Source organism: Haliaeetus albicilla, chromosome 2 (genome assembly GCF_947461875.1).
Source record: "Haliaeetus albicilla chromosome 2, bHalAlb1.1, whole genome shotgun sequence".
Taxonomy (NCBI): domain Eukaryota; kingdom Metazoa; phylum Chordata; class Aves; order Accipitriformes; family Accipitridae; genus Haliaeetus; species Haliaeetus albicilla.
Window position 1 is genome coordinate 47,951,208 of NC_091484.1, and position 15,948 is coordinate 47,967,155.

Below are 15,948 nucleotides of genomic sequence, written 5' to 3' on the forward strand. Positions count from 1 at the left end.
TTTTGCTTAAGGTAGTTTCATGTTTCTGTTCAGCTCTTTAAATTAAATAGTAGCAAATGTGAAGTATGATCCTGTAAGCCTGGGATAAGGAGGGTGGAGGGAAGACTTCACTTACTAGAAGTCAAGTGTTCCCCTGGAGCAGTGTCTTTTAAGGAATTAGAGTATCAGGAAGTCAGGTAGACTACCTTTTTCTTTTAATCAGAGTAGGCAGAGACTGATTTCTATAATACCTGTTTCTGACATATTGTGAAATGCACAGAGATCTTGGAGATCTTTTAACACAAAGCACCTTGTTGTGTTGTGTCATGTTAGTGTACAAAATAACACAGCCACAGTATACAAAGGCTGAAATACCCAAACTTAACAAAGCATTGTGTTTTTGAGATGTATCTGCCAAAGTGAGGAAGGTAGCAGGAACAGTTAAAAAGCTTTGCCTTTCCTGATCTGGCAGAGAAAAAACTGAAAATGGAAGCAGAAGAGGAGTGGTAAAAGATCCTGACTAGCTTCTATGTCAGAGATGTAAACAAAAAGCCTAGGGAAGATGATATGATGGTTAGAGAATTGTCAGCATGAATGCTGGGGATAGAATAGAATTGCTCACCAATGTGACCAGCCTGGTGAAGCCGAGGACCTTGTAAGAGGGAAGAGCTACCTACACACAGCTGGAGGAGGGATGGGACATGTTAGAAGGTGATTCTGCAGGAATCCTTGACATGTGGATGGCATGGCAAAGTCTGATGACTATTTAAAGATAGAGTGATAGGTTTATAACAATCTTAATATAAAAAATAATTTTGATACACAATTTTTTTTCTGGTAATCTTTTATACATTGTTTTATACGTAGCCTCAAGATCTTCTGTACCTGGGAAAATTTACTACAAAAGCTACACCATTTTTGGGGGGTGTTTGTGTTGCATATGTAGTTAGTTTAATCTTCTGTTGATAGTAGACCTTTTGTAGATTATGGACATTTATATTCAGCTAATCAGAACAATGAAGTTGAAATAAAAAAATAAAAAAAAATAGGAACAGGAAACAGGAATATTCATTGAAGGAGGATGACCTTCAACATGTTTAGAGATGTTTCTCTGATGTGTCTATAACCTCCTTACAGACATCCACACGGAACAGACTGACTTTAGGGATTCTACCTAGTCTGTGTAGAAACTATGTAGAGATTAGTACTTTTTGGGACTACACTGAATTAATACATCTGTTCATAGCCAACATTACCCGCTTTTTGGCTAATAAGCAATCACATTTACTTATGGGATGTTACAGCATCTGCCTGCATAGGAGAGAGCTGCTATATATAAGCATAGTAATGACAAGATACAAAATAATAGTGTGTCAGGGAGAATAATGCAAATACTTTGATGCTAAATTCTGGGAGGCAGATGTTCTTCCACTCCCCCCAAAAATCATTACAAGATGTCCCCAGATGGGGTTGAGATGGGGAGAAGAGATGTTCTGCAAACTGTCCAACCTGGTCCTCAGTGGAAGAAAAGGAAATCCCAAAATTGTTCTTGTCTAACAAACCCCTGAGAATGTTCAGGGAAGATTTTGCCAGAGTAAGAAAGGAAGTTGGTTATTGTTAGGCCCATTGTAGAAATATTTGCTCAAAGTATTGTCTTTTCTGTATGTAAATAATAGGGAGTGTATTCCATGTGGATTTTGTAAACTTCTAAAGTGCTTTTTGAAAGGGCACAGTATTACTGGGATTCTTCTTCAAACATGTGTGAAGCATTTTAGTATCCTCTGTAGCAGGGGAAGTGGAGTCAGCTGTAGCAGTTTAGTAATATTTTGGCATAGGTCAGGCAAGTCCTTCGAGGCAAAATGTCTAGACTGATTTGGGGATTTTCCTGTGGGTTCATTCTTTGTTAAAGGAATCAGTGTCTGTCAAATTAACATTGCCAGGAGCAACAGGCGATTAAATGAACAGTAGCGGACAAATTGTTGACTAAAACCTTGGCAACTGTGGGAGCAAGGGTCAGATTCAGAAAAAGGACCGAAGGGTCAAAATGTAAGTGAGGCAGAACTTGGGCATTTAAGTCTAATGTTGGAATCCTGAAAAAAACCACTGCTTGCCTTCTTCCTAAGACTAAAGATATCTGGCACCTTCAAGGCACCTCAACTTTTTTGTTTTTTAACATTCACCAAATAGGAAACTTTCTGTGTTCCAAGGCATCTAAGTTGTTGGCAAGGCTGAACAGCTTAATGTTGACCTCCTGTAGACATTCACTTGGAGAAAAAAATTTTTGCCTGATGCTATTCAATCATGAATTGGTGATGTGAGTGAAAGCTGTTCGTTTTTGTAGCGTAAAAACACTGAAAAAGAGATCACCATTGTTTTTAACATATGACAAAAAGTAGATAGATATATAGATTTTATCCTAAGCTGTAATGGGTTGGTTCTTGGCCTTCATCCTTTAAAAAAAGCATCAGACATCTTTTATTAAGTGTATTATGTTGTAAGGATAATCAGTTTACCTCACTGTTCTTCAAATGTATTTTGCAGTTTCTATATGCTCTGTGTGTGTGTATGGAGATCCACTTCCTTTTCCACCATCCCCAGCTTTGGTCACCCACTTTGCTTTTGTATTTTTAGTTATACGTTCAGGTCTTCTAAATATATACCACAACCATTGTTGTGCTTTTCCTAATTCTGCATTCCAGTTTATGTCTATAGGTTTTTCTTCCTTCTCATCAACTGTATTCTGAAATACTGAATCAAGAAATGATTTGTGAATTAGACAAGAGCTAGCTAAACTAATAGTAATCTACTACTTGTATGATTTGTATGAGGACAGTAGTACAAGCCAATGCTCTTCTTTGTATGGGGTCCTAAAGGCGGCATATTTCCGTCTGTTTATGAAATGTAATAGGTAATTACAGTTTTAGTGTAACTACCTACTTGGTTGGTCCAAGTCAACCTACTTGGTTGGTCCAATTCAACCTACTTGACTGAATAGTAAAGTAACATGGATTATTTCGGTTTGTTGAAATTTCTGCTCCAGTTCCTTTGATAGTATAATAATATAGATTTTAATTAGCTGTATACTAGTATCAAGATGGGGAATATCTGTGAGTTTTTCAATGTGCAATCTAAGCATACAAAATAACCTAACAAAGGAAGCCTTTCTGCTGATTTGTCCTTGGGTCATCAGGATTTTAGATCTGATTGTTTGACAAGGAAATCTGTGTAGCTCCTAAATATTGAAAGAAAGCCTAGTATCTCATTTCTCCTTACATGAGAAGTTTTTACCTATTAACATCACCCCTTCATTGTTGTGGTCCATTTCGGCTAGGATTTTATCTCTGGTTTTAGTCTTCTTTAAAAAAAAAAAAATTTCTTTGGAACTTAGTAGAACCTGAGTTCTGTTCCATTTAATTCCTGCTGAAAATTGGTAATTTTTTGGGCTTGATGCAAAATTGCAATGGAGCTAATTTTTTAATAATGCAGTTTTGCAGAGGATTTTGATCTGCCTTTCTCCATTCATCTTCAGGCTGATGCACACAGACTGTTGCTTAAATGCAGGGTCACCTAAATTAATATCCTAATTTGTACAGTCTTCAGGTTGTAGTTCTGAGATGTTTTCCAAAGAGATTTTACAGTTACTTCATCTGGCATCTTTTTACCCTAGCAACTTTGTCCTGAGATTTAGAGGAATAAATATTTTTTCCCCTTTCCTTATCCTTAAAACATACCAAATTCTTTTTAAGATTAATGTACTAAATGAATTTTGTCAGTAATGCTTTCATTTATTCAAAACCTGAAGCTAGATTGGTGGTCTATTGAGAAAACTGCTAGTTTAGATAGCTCTGTACTTGATTAGTTCTCTGGCACAATGGTGGAGCCAGGATATTGTATGAATCCCCACCTTGCCCTAATTAATTTCTGCCACAAGAATGTTTGGAGAAATTCTAATGCCTTGCATAAGAAAAAAATAAAAAGTTTTTTTGCTAATGGGATAATTACTTCCATTTTATGGCACTCCTCATCCTGTAGGATCTCAAAGCACTTTGCAAATTCACATATTAGCTCTTGAAACTGTTTGGTGCAGTGGTGCAAAGCTGCCACACCCTGGGTGAAGTTTGGCATCTCTGTAGCAGTGAAAAGGCATTTTGTCTTCAGATATAATTTGGAGGGTGTATGCTAGGGAGACACACTGCAATTATTCAAGTTGGAAGTTAGACTGGATTATTAGAGTATTGTTATAAGTGTTACTGGATTTACTGTGATAAGTGTACTGTATCCACAAGGATCACCCATTTGGCACAGGCTCAAAAAATGCTGAATACTGAGTGAGAATCACTGTATTCAGCATATGGGAGACCACCCATCTAAATTGTCATCTGCTGCTTGTTTTGAGAGAGCAAAAAGAAAACAAGGTAGTGATGCTAGAGCTTTTAATCTCTTACCTGTTGACAGTTCAGTGTACTGAAAGGCAAGGAAAAGGACCATTTATGATCTTGCTTAATTTCAAGAGGTGATTCTCTTAAGTAAATTGTTCCAAGAGTGAATAATCTTATCTGTTCAAAAAAATTTAAAAATAAAACATGCATTTTGACTTGGCCTGAATTTGGCTCACCTCTGCTTCTAAGCCCGATTAAATTCTCTGCTGGTTGCTTAATTTTAGAACTTGATATATTTAGAAATCTCTTTACTGGGAGAATGTGAACAATCACTTCTTTGCATTTTCTTAGAATAACCTAAACAATCTGTAGTTTACTGCATTGGGACAAGATTTTTTTGTCTTTGTATTGTCCATATAACTCTTTTCCAAGTATTTTTCCAATTTACAAGATAATTTATTAAAGTGTAAACAATGAGTCCTAACCTTGTGTTTTGACTATTAAGTTGGCACATATAATATTAACATTTTCTTATTTCTTCTTGACATTGTAACTAAAATATGGCTTTTTAAAAAGCTGAACTTGTATATGAGGTCTGAAATTCCATGTTCAGCTGCATGTTTAAAATGACCCCTGTGTCCTTTTCTGATGTCGAAAAAACCAATACTCTCATGGTTAGTCAGGACTTGTTTTGTGAAGTTAACCTGATTAATAACTAGCTCTTAGTTGCATCAGGTATTTCATCTTCATACCAGTACCATTGTTTATTCTCACCTCGTTTGTATTCTCATTTTCATTATGCTAGTTTGTGTGGACTTCGTTGGAGTAACATTAGGAATATATCTACTGGTGTGGCACAAAGAGAGAAAGACTAAGGTTTGATTTTTGGTGATCCGTTATTGTTTCAGGATTGTATGTGTAAACTGGGACTTTACCAGCAGTGATATTCATCCCAGTTGCCAGTCGTATGGACACAATGCATGCTGAGTCCTGGCTGCTAGGGCACCACACTGCAAATGATGTGCTTTAGCAGGTGCCCTCATATATGACTTTCAACTTGATTCCACTAGAAGGGAAATGACTTTGAGCTCTCCAGCAGCAGTCAAGTGCATTTTGTAGATTCTGAGTAGGGATGCAGGAAAGACTTGCACCAAAAAGAACCTGTCGTGCACACTAAATTGGTAATGTGGACACAACCCTTGACATTTCTTAGTTTTGCCTACCGGTACCCTTCTTTCCTCGGCAAAGCACCTCCAGTCATTCTTGATTAAGTTTTCATTCCTTAATAGCAAAGCTGCCCTTTTTCCCCTCTCTCTACAGGTTGATCATGATTTGTCTAGGAGAACATAGCAGACCTCATTCTCTGAAAGGACTGAATTATGGGTTACTCTGGGTACGTAGGGGTTAGGGCTGTCCATCTAATTTTCAGACAGAACTAGGGTTTTTCAAAATGTAGGTATTAGTGTTTTTATGATTTCGGTGTAAAGTTGAGCACATGTACTTATTTTACAGGGTGATTGGTTTGTCTGGACCTCTCCTTTTGCAGAGATGGAAGCAGTAGCAGCCAGAATAAGATTAAGATTTAAAGAGTAAGCTTTAATCACAAAGTCATAGTATTGTTTAGGTTGGAAAAGACCTTTAAGATCATCAAGCCCAACCGTTAACCTAACACTGCCAAGTCCACCACTAAACCATGTCCCTAACCACCACATCTACACATCTTTTAAATACCTCCAGGGATGGTGACTCAACCACTTCCCTGGGCAGCCTGTTCCAATGCTTGACAACCCTTTCGGTGAAGAAATTTTTCCTAATACGCAACCTAAACCTCCCCTGGCGCAACTTGAGGCAATGATACAAACACTGTTGTAATAATCGTGTAGGGTATCTGCAAGTATCTTAAGGCATGGATTTAAGAGCAGAAAAGATAGCTCTTATGCATTCTCAAAAGAATTTTAAAACTTGGATCTTTCTGTTTCTTTTATCAAGAGCCACACTTAAGGATGCTGGCGCTAGGACCTAGTCTTGTGATTATACTTCATCTTCTGTTTCATTTTGAGGCAGAGCTGGAAAATGACAGTCAGTAAACCGGATATCTTTTCTAATTGTCTGGTTACCTTATTTCAATATTTTTGTTGTAGTGATTTCTTGATTAATCTAAATCAAAGTAAATGCCTTTTTCTTAGTGGTTTTGACAGAATGGGACACTGAAAACAAGGGTATTTCAATCTAGCTCATTAGTCCTAGATCCTATCTTGTGGTCACAGAATCATGTGTGATTTGTTACTTGGAAGAAAGTTGAAGGAACCTGTCCAAAAATGGACAGAAATATCCACATAAAAATTTTGTTCCATGATCTTACACAATGTTTTTGTTTAATTTATGCTCAGAAGTGCAATGCATTTCTAAATCCCACTGAGTTTCTGCTTTTACATATTATGACAGTGAGTTTTTCAAGCAAATTTGTGTTTAAAGAAAAAAAGAGTGGAGTTATTCCCAACCTTGGCTAGTAGCTAAAACTTTAAACTGTGATAGGGAAAGCAAATTTCATGTTGCCCACGCTGTGTGTTTATGTTCCGCATTCTTGCCTATGGGACTCCTGCTGCCTAGCAGCAAGTTGTGTACAGTGAACAGTAATTGTCAGCTTCAACATAAAGAGAGATTATAAACTGCTTTCAAAGAAGACTAATAAAAAGAAAATGCATATCTGACTTGACTTGGGAGCTCATATGCCTACATCAGGAGTATAGAACATGGTTGCTGGTGATGGCAGTCTGGACTGTGTTCTCTGACCCAGGACATTTATTCCAGAAAGGGAAGAGGCAACATTACTCTTTCATTTGTAACTTTTACTATTGAAAAGATACTTGAAAGCATTACGTGTTTTTAACCATTGTCTCAATAATATTTTAAACCTTTAATTGCACATTTTGTTCAATTTCATAGAATCACAGACTCATTAAGTTGGGAAAGACCCTTAAGATCATGATTTCAATCAAGATTGATGGAGGCATAGAGACTTCAATGATATTAAGTCCCTATATAGTTTTTGAAAAATCAGTGAGTGTGAGGAGGAGGGAAACCCAAATGAATGCCTTCACTGAGATGTGGCTGGAGCCTCAGAGCCTTCAGGCTCTTAGGCCTTCAGCTCCATGGCTGAAATGTGAATTCAGCTGTTATCTTCTGTTTTTCTTGGTCATATACCTTTTAGCACATGGGATCTTGGTGCCAACCAATGCGTAAGTTCTTTAACAGGTATTTAGTGGACTCAGAAGCAACTTGAGTACCAAAATATTTCAATGGGCAGTCAGGAAGTTTTCAGGGGATCTGATGGTAGAGTGCAGGGAAATCATGGCATGTACAGAGAGGGCACTTGCAGTTACTGCAGTGAAAGGCATTGGGATATAGATACAGATCTGTAGAAAAACAGGCTTGCTTAATTCTGTTACAGAGTAAATTGCTGTATCTTTATTCTCTTCACTGTGAAGCACTACTGCATCTGGATGTATGTCACAACAGTTTTAATAATTAACTACAGCAGAAATTGTTTCAGAGATGAGCTTATCTGCACTCATTGTTTCCTCATTCACGTGTTTCCTCATTCTGTTTGCTGCTTCTGTTATTTCTCATTTAGCTGTGGTGTACTGCTGTAGGCTGAGTGCTTACTGCAAATCTGCTGTTGGATTCAGCATTTTTTGGATTCCATGGTAATGAACATGGCAAAAAAAATTCTTTATAAGATATGATAAAAGTAGGCCAATTCAGGTTCAGCAAGAGCTTGTGTCTGCTTCTTTTTTAACTTAGTAAAATGTTCCTCGTGATGAATGTTCATGATATACTCTGGCACTTCAGCAGTGGAAACTTGATTTGCAAGGATCTGGAAAAATCATAAAGCTCTGCTATTGTAAATTAGTTATGCATTTTAATTGCAAGTGTTCTGATATTGTTATAGAATGGATTTACATGGGAGACTAAAATGGAGACACTTACTGCTGACAATGGAAAAAGTACTAAAGATGACACAGCCAATGGTTACAGAAGTGTAAAAGACTGCATCTATACAGGCTTTAAGGGTACCTGTGTAAAGGAGCAATTCTGAAGATTTTCTTTCAGTTAATACGTAAAGAATATTGATTTTGTTTCCTTATTATAAAACCAAGGAATGATGAAAAATAAGAAAATGACAGTGCTGTAATGAAAAACTTTCTTGCATCTGTGTTTGTTCTGCTGTATTGTTACCAGTTCCCATATATCCATTCAAAATCTTTTATCAGTATAAAGATACAGTAAAGTAGTGCATGTTAACAGTAAAATAAATTGTTAATGTTAAATACTGCTTTTTTATAATTTTACTTTTTCAAAGTATTACATTGGAAACAAGTTAGTTTATGGACTATTAGTAAGTACCAGGGAGATACAGGCTATGTAGCTGCTTTTTTCTCTAACCCTTTATTCCATGTTTACAGCTAAGCAACAGTATAGCTTGCATTTTAGGAAGTAATATTATTTATCAAAATATTTTCAAACTAATCTAGGGGGCAGGGGAAGAAGAATTGTTGTAATGCTAAAATCTGGATCTCACTCCACCCACAGCACTTTATTCAAACATCCACTCTTGGAAAACAAACAAACAAAAAACCACCCACAAAAAAGTCAGTCCCACAAACTACCTATTAGAACGCCTTTGAATATTCAACAGTTCAAAAGCATTTCTAAATAACATATTTCCTTCTGTGTCATTTAAAGAGCTAAACTAATCTGTTTTCTTTCTTTTGTGGATATGTTTTGTGCCAATATTTCCAGCTGTTTCCACCATTTCAAATCTGTGGTCTGAAACTTAAACTATGTCTATTGTTTCACAAAGCTATGTGTGCATGTCAAGTTCAGTTAACTGTACTCTGTCAAACTTTATGTTAAAAAAGCCTTTCAGTCAAAAAAGAGACTTTAGAAATAGTAAGAGTTTTAAACAGATTGTTGTAATGTAAATTGGCTCTAGATGTACAATGAAATGCATACAGAAGACTTAGAATGAGAATGTTTGCATGCCTGGGTCAGTAAGAATTTTCCTTATAGATATTCTACAACTTTTTATTATAGGCATTCCCTGATAATGCTTAATTTGTTAACTAAATTTCTTAGAGCAATATAGAAGCTTTCAAATTCTACACCTGAAATATGGAATTAAAATTTCACTTCTGGAGCTGTTTAGCATATGAATAATATATTAAATAAGCTGGTCTTGAGCTGGTAGTTCCATTTCATTGTTCTCCTCTGACATCAGTGTATCAGACTTGCAGAACAGTACACTGTGACAATATGTTTAGGTTTAAACAATTACAGATAATTAGAATGGTAAGTGTCATGATGTACAAGTATTAGTGAAATATGTTTTTAATTATTACTTTGCTTTGTGTCATATTTCATCCCTTCAAGCCAGCAATACCCTCAAGATGCTTTAGACCATTAATGGAACTTCTCCATTCCTTACTAATTATCTGTAATTAATACCTTGCTAAAAAGTTGGAATTGCTTAGTCTTGTCCTAGTATCATTCATTACCCATATATTTAAAAATGTAACTTAATTTTAATTCAAAGTAAATTCTTTTATAGATATTTTTTTCTGAAATTTTCTCTTCCCTTCTGAGGAAAAATAAATATAGATATATTTTTTTTAATCTGTATGTTATTCACATTAGTAGAAAATAGTTTGCGTTCTACCAGAAAATTTTCCTTAAAACCAAACCAAACCAAAAAAGGAAACATTTTGGTAATAAATATTTGGAATTGAAAGTTACTAGGCCATTTTTGGTTTCATTGGCAATTTATCTCTGGACCTCTTTACTCGAGAGATTGCTCCATTTTAAATATTTTGGAGCTAGAGTTCCCTATTCCTTTCTATTTTCTGTTGACCTTTTTTGTATCTCGATTAAGGAATATAAATAATTTCTGGTTAATTTAAAAATATTTCAAAGTGTCTTTTTGAAATCCCTATTTTCTTTAGTATTCTGAAAGAAGTCTTTCTTTTTAAGTTACTCTATCTTCTTGTGTCTGTTTTGCTTTGTTACTCAAAGCACTTAAAATCTTCTGTAGAGAAGTATAACACTTAAATTATGTTTCTTTCTAAGTAGGCTATGTAAAAGGATCTTCTTTTTGATTGCAGTCATGACCAACTAAAATGACAAAAATTACTAATTTAAGTAATATAAAAGTGATAATGATGATTTTTCTAAGACGTCTGTGTGTGTTAGTAATACAATTCAGCTGTGTAATGCTGATGAATTCCTTGAATTTCACTGATACAGTATAAAACAAGAATAGAAACTAAAAATTTTCTTCGTCTTTTTATTAAACTTCTTGAGGAAATTATTAAAGAAAAAAGCAAGTTGTATTGCAGCATTTTTATTTGGATCTTCTTTAACCCACTTAGGTTTTTGCATTCTTGACAATTTTGAATTCTTGAGTCCTGGAGGAGACTGTGAATTACTGAGCACAGTATCTGGACTGTCACATTTTATTCGAAACACGAATTTGTAGACACATGGTTAAATTTGACACAGTGGAAGGGTTATTTCAACTTTTGTAAAGGAAAGTTTTGTAAAGGAAATGCATTCCAGAGCTAATTGTCATTCTTTAAGGAGTTAACCAGCTTCTTGTTTGAGGTGGCTGAAGCTGATAACAGCCTACTTGCATAATAAGATGTTTCACTGAAGCTTTTACCAAAGGCTTTTTAAGGAAACTGAACAGATTTGGGATAAGAGTAAGGGTTTACCAGAATATATTATTTGTAAGAAAATATGATTGCTGTGTTCTTATTTACTTATCCTTGACTACCCACTGTCAACCTCTACTAGAGACTGGATACTGGGCTAGCAAGCCTGTGGTCTTATCAAATACATCCATTTTTATGAAAGACCCTATCTAAAATATCCTTCCTTGTTACATGTAATTCATGTTTCTGGATGGTCTGGTAATTTAGCAATATGAAAATAGACTAGAATTTTTTTATCTTAATCAGGCCAATTTATCTTGAGGTAGTCCTGCCTGATAAGCTCCCAGTTCCTGCTTTTGTACCTACCTATGTTTTGGTTTGAGAGATTCTGCGCGCTACTCGGTTTTCCATCAATAGGATTCTTATAATCACTAAATATAGGAAACCAAACTGCTTGGGAAGGGTGTGTTAACAGAAGAATGCCTCTTCTAAATGACTAAAAAGTGGACAATTTGTTGGGGGGTTTTTTGGTGGGGTTTTTTTTTTAATCTGAAAGGCTCATGGAGCAGCATGAAACTTTGCTATTTTGTGTGCAGATAGCTGCAGAAAAATACAGAGGGAAACATGTAAGGAATAAAGAGGTTCTTAGTTAATACCATCCTTTTTTGATGCTGCAAAAACCAAACCAGACAAGACTTTGAAGAGTCATGCTTCTACAATTTATTAACTTGTTCCCATACTCTAAAAGTTTGTCACTAGAAGGTTGATGATTTCTTTTGGTGAGGCTTCAACTCTATCAAAATTTTTTTTATACATGTAACTTCTCATTGATTTAGTTAACAACATAAAGGTGTAGCAAGATACTTGCAGCACCTAACTGAATTAATTTGTGGTTATGAAGTGTTTATTTACTTCTCTAACACTTTGCTGGAGAGCTAGAATTTGGCATAAGCTTCTTGGAAGAGTTTTATTTCTGAACCATCCTGAACCTGCCTATCTAATACAGCAAGTATTATTCTGGACAGGACTGTTGAGGTGTAAGGTTTAATTAATGTAAGAAAATCTGTTATTGCTTAAAAGTATGATTTCTTTAAGACTAATTAAGAATATTTATTCTTTTTTAAATTACTACAGTGTACAGACTATGACCTGGATTATGGAACTGAATGTTTACATCTGGCTCTGAAATACTGTAAAACAAATGCCAAACTTGTTGAAGGAACAGCTGACCTCTGGAAGGTAAAGGCAATAATAATCTCTATTTTTTATATATCTTTTAAAATTAATAAAATTTTCACACTACCATAAAAATTCAGATGTGTTTTCAATTGTAGTATTTAGGCTTTTCTCTTCCAAATTTCAGAATTGTTTTTGGATTATCGTGAGCTTTTTTTAGAGCTCATTGTTGTGGACAGAGTTGGGCAGGTGTCACCCAAGATAATTGATGAAGACAGTATTTATCTGGAAGTAGAAAAACCAACTAGGTACTTGAATAACCTGAGAATCTGTAAAATTATAATTCCATAATCTCTAAAACTAAGAACATTCTTTTATGAGATGAGCTTTCTCCTGCTATTTCTATATCTTTTGTGTATTTTCCTCCACTTTTTCTATGAGGACATCACTTTTTCTCTGATGCCAAACACATGGCTAACAGTTTGATTTTTAGAGCAGTTCATTACATTCAGTAACACTGTAATGTTTAAGAATTCTTCAGTCTTTTAAAATTTTTTAAACCTCATTCACCTTGTCCGATAATCTGTAGGTTCCTGACAACTGACAAAGCAGGTGTGTATACAGGTGGCAGAGGATATATTCCTGCTGCTTAAAAGAATCCCATTTCACTGTTTTGGATGGTGGAACATTATTCTTTCTCAGCAGCTGTTGTGTCATGCAATTTTTAAGTGTTTCTTTTTTTCTTTTTATTCTATTTCTTTTTATTTATTTTTTCTTTTTTTTTTTCTTTTTATTTTATTCATTACCACATTGAAGGATCTGGAAGCAGCTCAAATCACTCCATTTGTCTTTGACAGTAAATTTCCTCCAACGGGACATGATTTCTAATAATATGACACTAAATCTTACACAGAAAGGTAATTTCCTGAATCTGCAGTGCAAATTTCCTGTGCAATTTAGCAGCAGAATTTACTTACACGTTGGTTGCATACAGCAACTTCTTTCAATATCTTTCTGGGATATAGTCTTTCTTAAACAGTATGTTGTCTGTTTTCTTATTCAGTCTTCTAAAGGACAGATTATGTCATGTGTATTTGCATTGCATCACTGTTTGGATGGTTTCATTGTTCTCATTGCAAAGCATGGTACTTACGTGAAGGGTAACAAAATACACCCATAATGTTCACTCAGTTCTTTATAATGTTTATTTAGTTTTTTACTATCTGTAGATACTACTCATGCCCAGCAGATGAAGTGTAGTCTTTTGACCTAGAATGACAGAGTAATTAAGACTGAAGGAAATGTCATCTGGTCCAACACCTTGCTGAAAGTTGAGCCAGGTTAGTTAGATTAGGCTGTGCAGGGCTTTGTCCAGTTGAGTATTGAGTACCTCCAAGAATGGAGATTTCACAGACTCTCTGGGGAAAACAATTCCAATGCATATCCCCCCATATGGAGGAAACTTTTTTCATAATATTTGGTCAGCATTTCCCTTACTGTCTCTTGCATTGGGAAAGGATGAAAGGCCGACAGAAAAATCTGCAAGAAAAGTCCAGTTTACTCTTCTCTATGGCCATTAATTATGACCCTTCCCCACCCTTCATCTTCTGTTCTTTGGGTTGAACAAACCAAGTTCTCTCATGCCATCTTAGCAGCCCTTTGCTGGGCTTCCTCCTGTTCCTCATTGCGTTATACTGGGGAGCCCAAAACTAGAAACTGTACTCTGGTGAGTTCGCAGAAGTGCTGAGTACAGGGGAATAATCCCTATATTCCCTGTAATGAAGTCTACTTCCTTACTAATACAGCCCAGTCAGTAGCACTCCTTTTTTGCACTGCTACACACTGCTGACTCATGCTTAGTTTGTCCAGAAGGTCCTTTTCTGCAAAGCTGTTTTCTATATTTTGGCATCAGTATGGACTGCTGCACAGTGTTATTCTGTCCCAGATGCAGGATGCTGTATTTGTGTCTGTTATATTTCACAAGGTTTCTGTCAGCCCCTTTCTCCAGCCTTTCTGGATCCCTCTAAATGAGTGTTGTACCCTTGAGCATATTGAATACTTCCCCATTTGTTGTCATCTACTAATTTGCTGAGGGTAATTCCCCTTTCCCAGGTTATTAATAAAGATATTAGACAGTATTGTCCCTAGTATCAGCCCCTGAGGAACAACACTAGTAACCAGCCCCCAGTTACACTTCAGATTTGAGCTTGTGCACATCTCTGTTTTAAAAGAGAATTGTTGAAGCGTTAGTGCCACTCCAGCATTGCTGGTGAAACGAAATCCTGATGCTGTTAACCTTCTAGCATGTGGGACCTACTGTAGTAGTACTGGACTTTAAAGAGGCCTGTAAACAAATGGAAAATGGTAACATGTGAAGGGTGAATTCCTTGTAGGTGATCGGATATTGGACGGAGAACTTTTTTAGCTGGTGGCATACTGGAGAATATCATGAAGAAGGAGATTCAGGTAGAAAAGCTGAAAATACTGTGGACCAGGTGAAAGAGTCTGTATTGGGTTTGTGTGGCAAGATTTTGGTGGTGGGAGGGCTACAGGGGTGACTTCTGTGAGAAGCTGCTAGAAGCTTCCCCTTCATCTGATAGAGCCAATGCCAGCCGGCTCCAAGATGGACCCACTGCTGGCCAAGGCCGAGCCCATCAGTGACAGTGGTAGCACCTCTGAGATAACATATTTAAGAAGGGGGAAGAAAAACTGCACAACTGCAGCCAGAGAGAGGAGTGAGAACATGTGAGAGAAACAACTCTGCAACACACCCAGGTCAGTGAAGAAGGAGGGGGAGGAGGTGCTCCAGGTGCTGGAGCAGAGATTCCCCTGCAGCCCGTGGTGAAGACCATGGTGAGGCAGGCTGTCCCCCTGCAGCCCAGGGAGGTCCACGGTGCAGCAGATATCCACCTGCAGCCCAGGGAGGACCCCATGCCAGAGCAGGTGGGTGCCCGAAGGAGGCTGTGACCCTGTGGGAAGCCCGTGCTGGAGCAGGCTCCTGGCAGGACATGTGGAGAGAGGAGCCCATGCTGGAGCAGTTTTTCTGGCAGGACTTGTGACCCCGCGGGGGACCCATGCTGGAGCAGCCTGTGCCTGAAGGACTGCAGCCCATGGAAGGGACCTACACTGGAGCAGTTTGTGGAGAACTGCAGCCCATGGGAAGGACTCACATTGGAGAAGTTTGTGGAGGACTGTCTCCTGTGGGAGAGACCCCACGCTGGAGCAGGGGAAGAGGGTAAAGAGGAAGGAGCAGCAGAGAGAATGCGTGATGAACTGGCTGCAACCCCCATTCCTCTTCCCCCTGTGCCGCTCAGGGAGAGGAGGTAGAGAAATCGGGAGTGGAGTTGTGCCCGGGAAGAAGTGAGGGGTGGGGGGAGGGTGTTTTAAGATATTTCTCGTTACTTTACTCTGATTTGATTGGTAATAAATTAATTTTCCCCAAGTCGAGTCTGTTTTGCCTGTGACGGTAATTGGTGAGTGATCTCTCCCTGTCCTTATCTTGACTCACGAGCCTTTTGTTATATTTTCTCTCCCCTGTCCAGCTGAGGAGGGGAGTGATAGAGTGGCTTTGGTGGGCACCTGGCATCCAGCCAAGGTTAACCCACCACAGAATCTCAGTGCTGACAGTACTGTGCAGTGTGACAGTAGCAACAGCACACCCATTTGCATGCAGATACTGTGCTGCAGGCCATGCAAAGCAGCGA

The 15,948-nt window shown here is 37.4% G+C and overlaps 1 protein-coding gene across 2 annotated transcripts in view; it reads left to right on the top strand.

Moving 5' to 3' along the window:
* CRPPA (CDP-L-ribitol pyrophosphorylase A) overlaps positions 1-15,948 on the top strand; it is a 122,424-nt gene that overhangs the window by 29,108 nt on the left and 77,368 nt on the right. For both annotated transcript variants that reach the window (XM_069774130.1, XM_069774121.1), the window contains exon 4: positions 12,203-12,307. In XM_069774130.1, the coding sequence (XP_069630231.1) occupies positions 12,203-12,307 (105 nt within the window). The remainder of the gene's footprint in view (positions 1-12,202; positions 12,308-15,948) is intronic.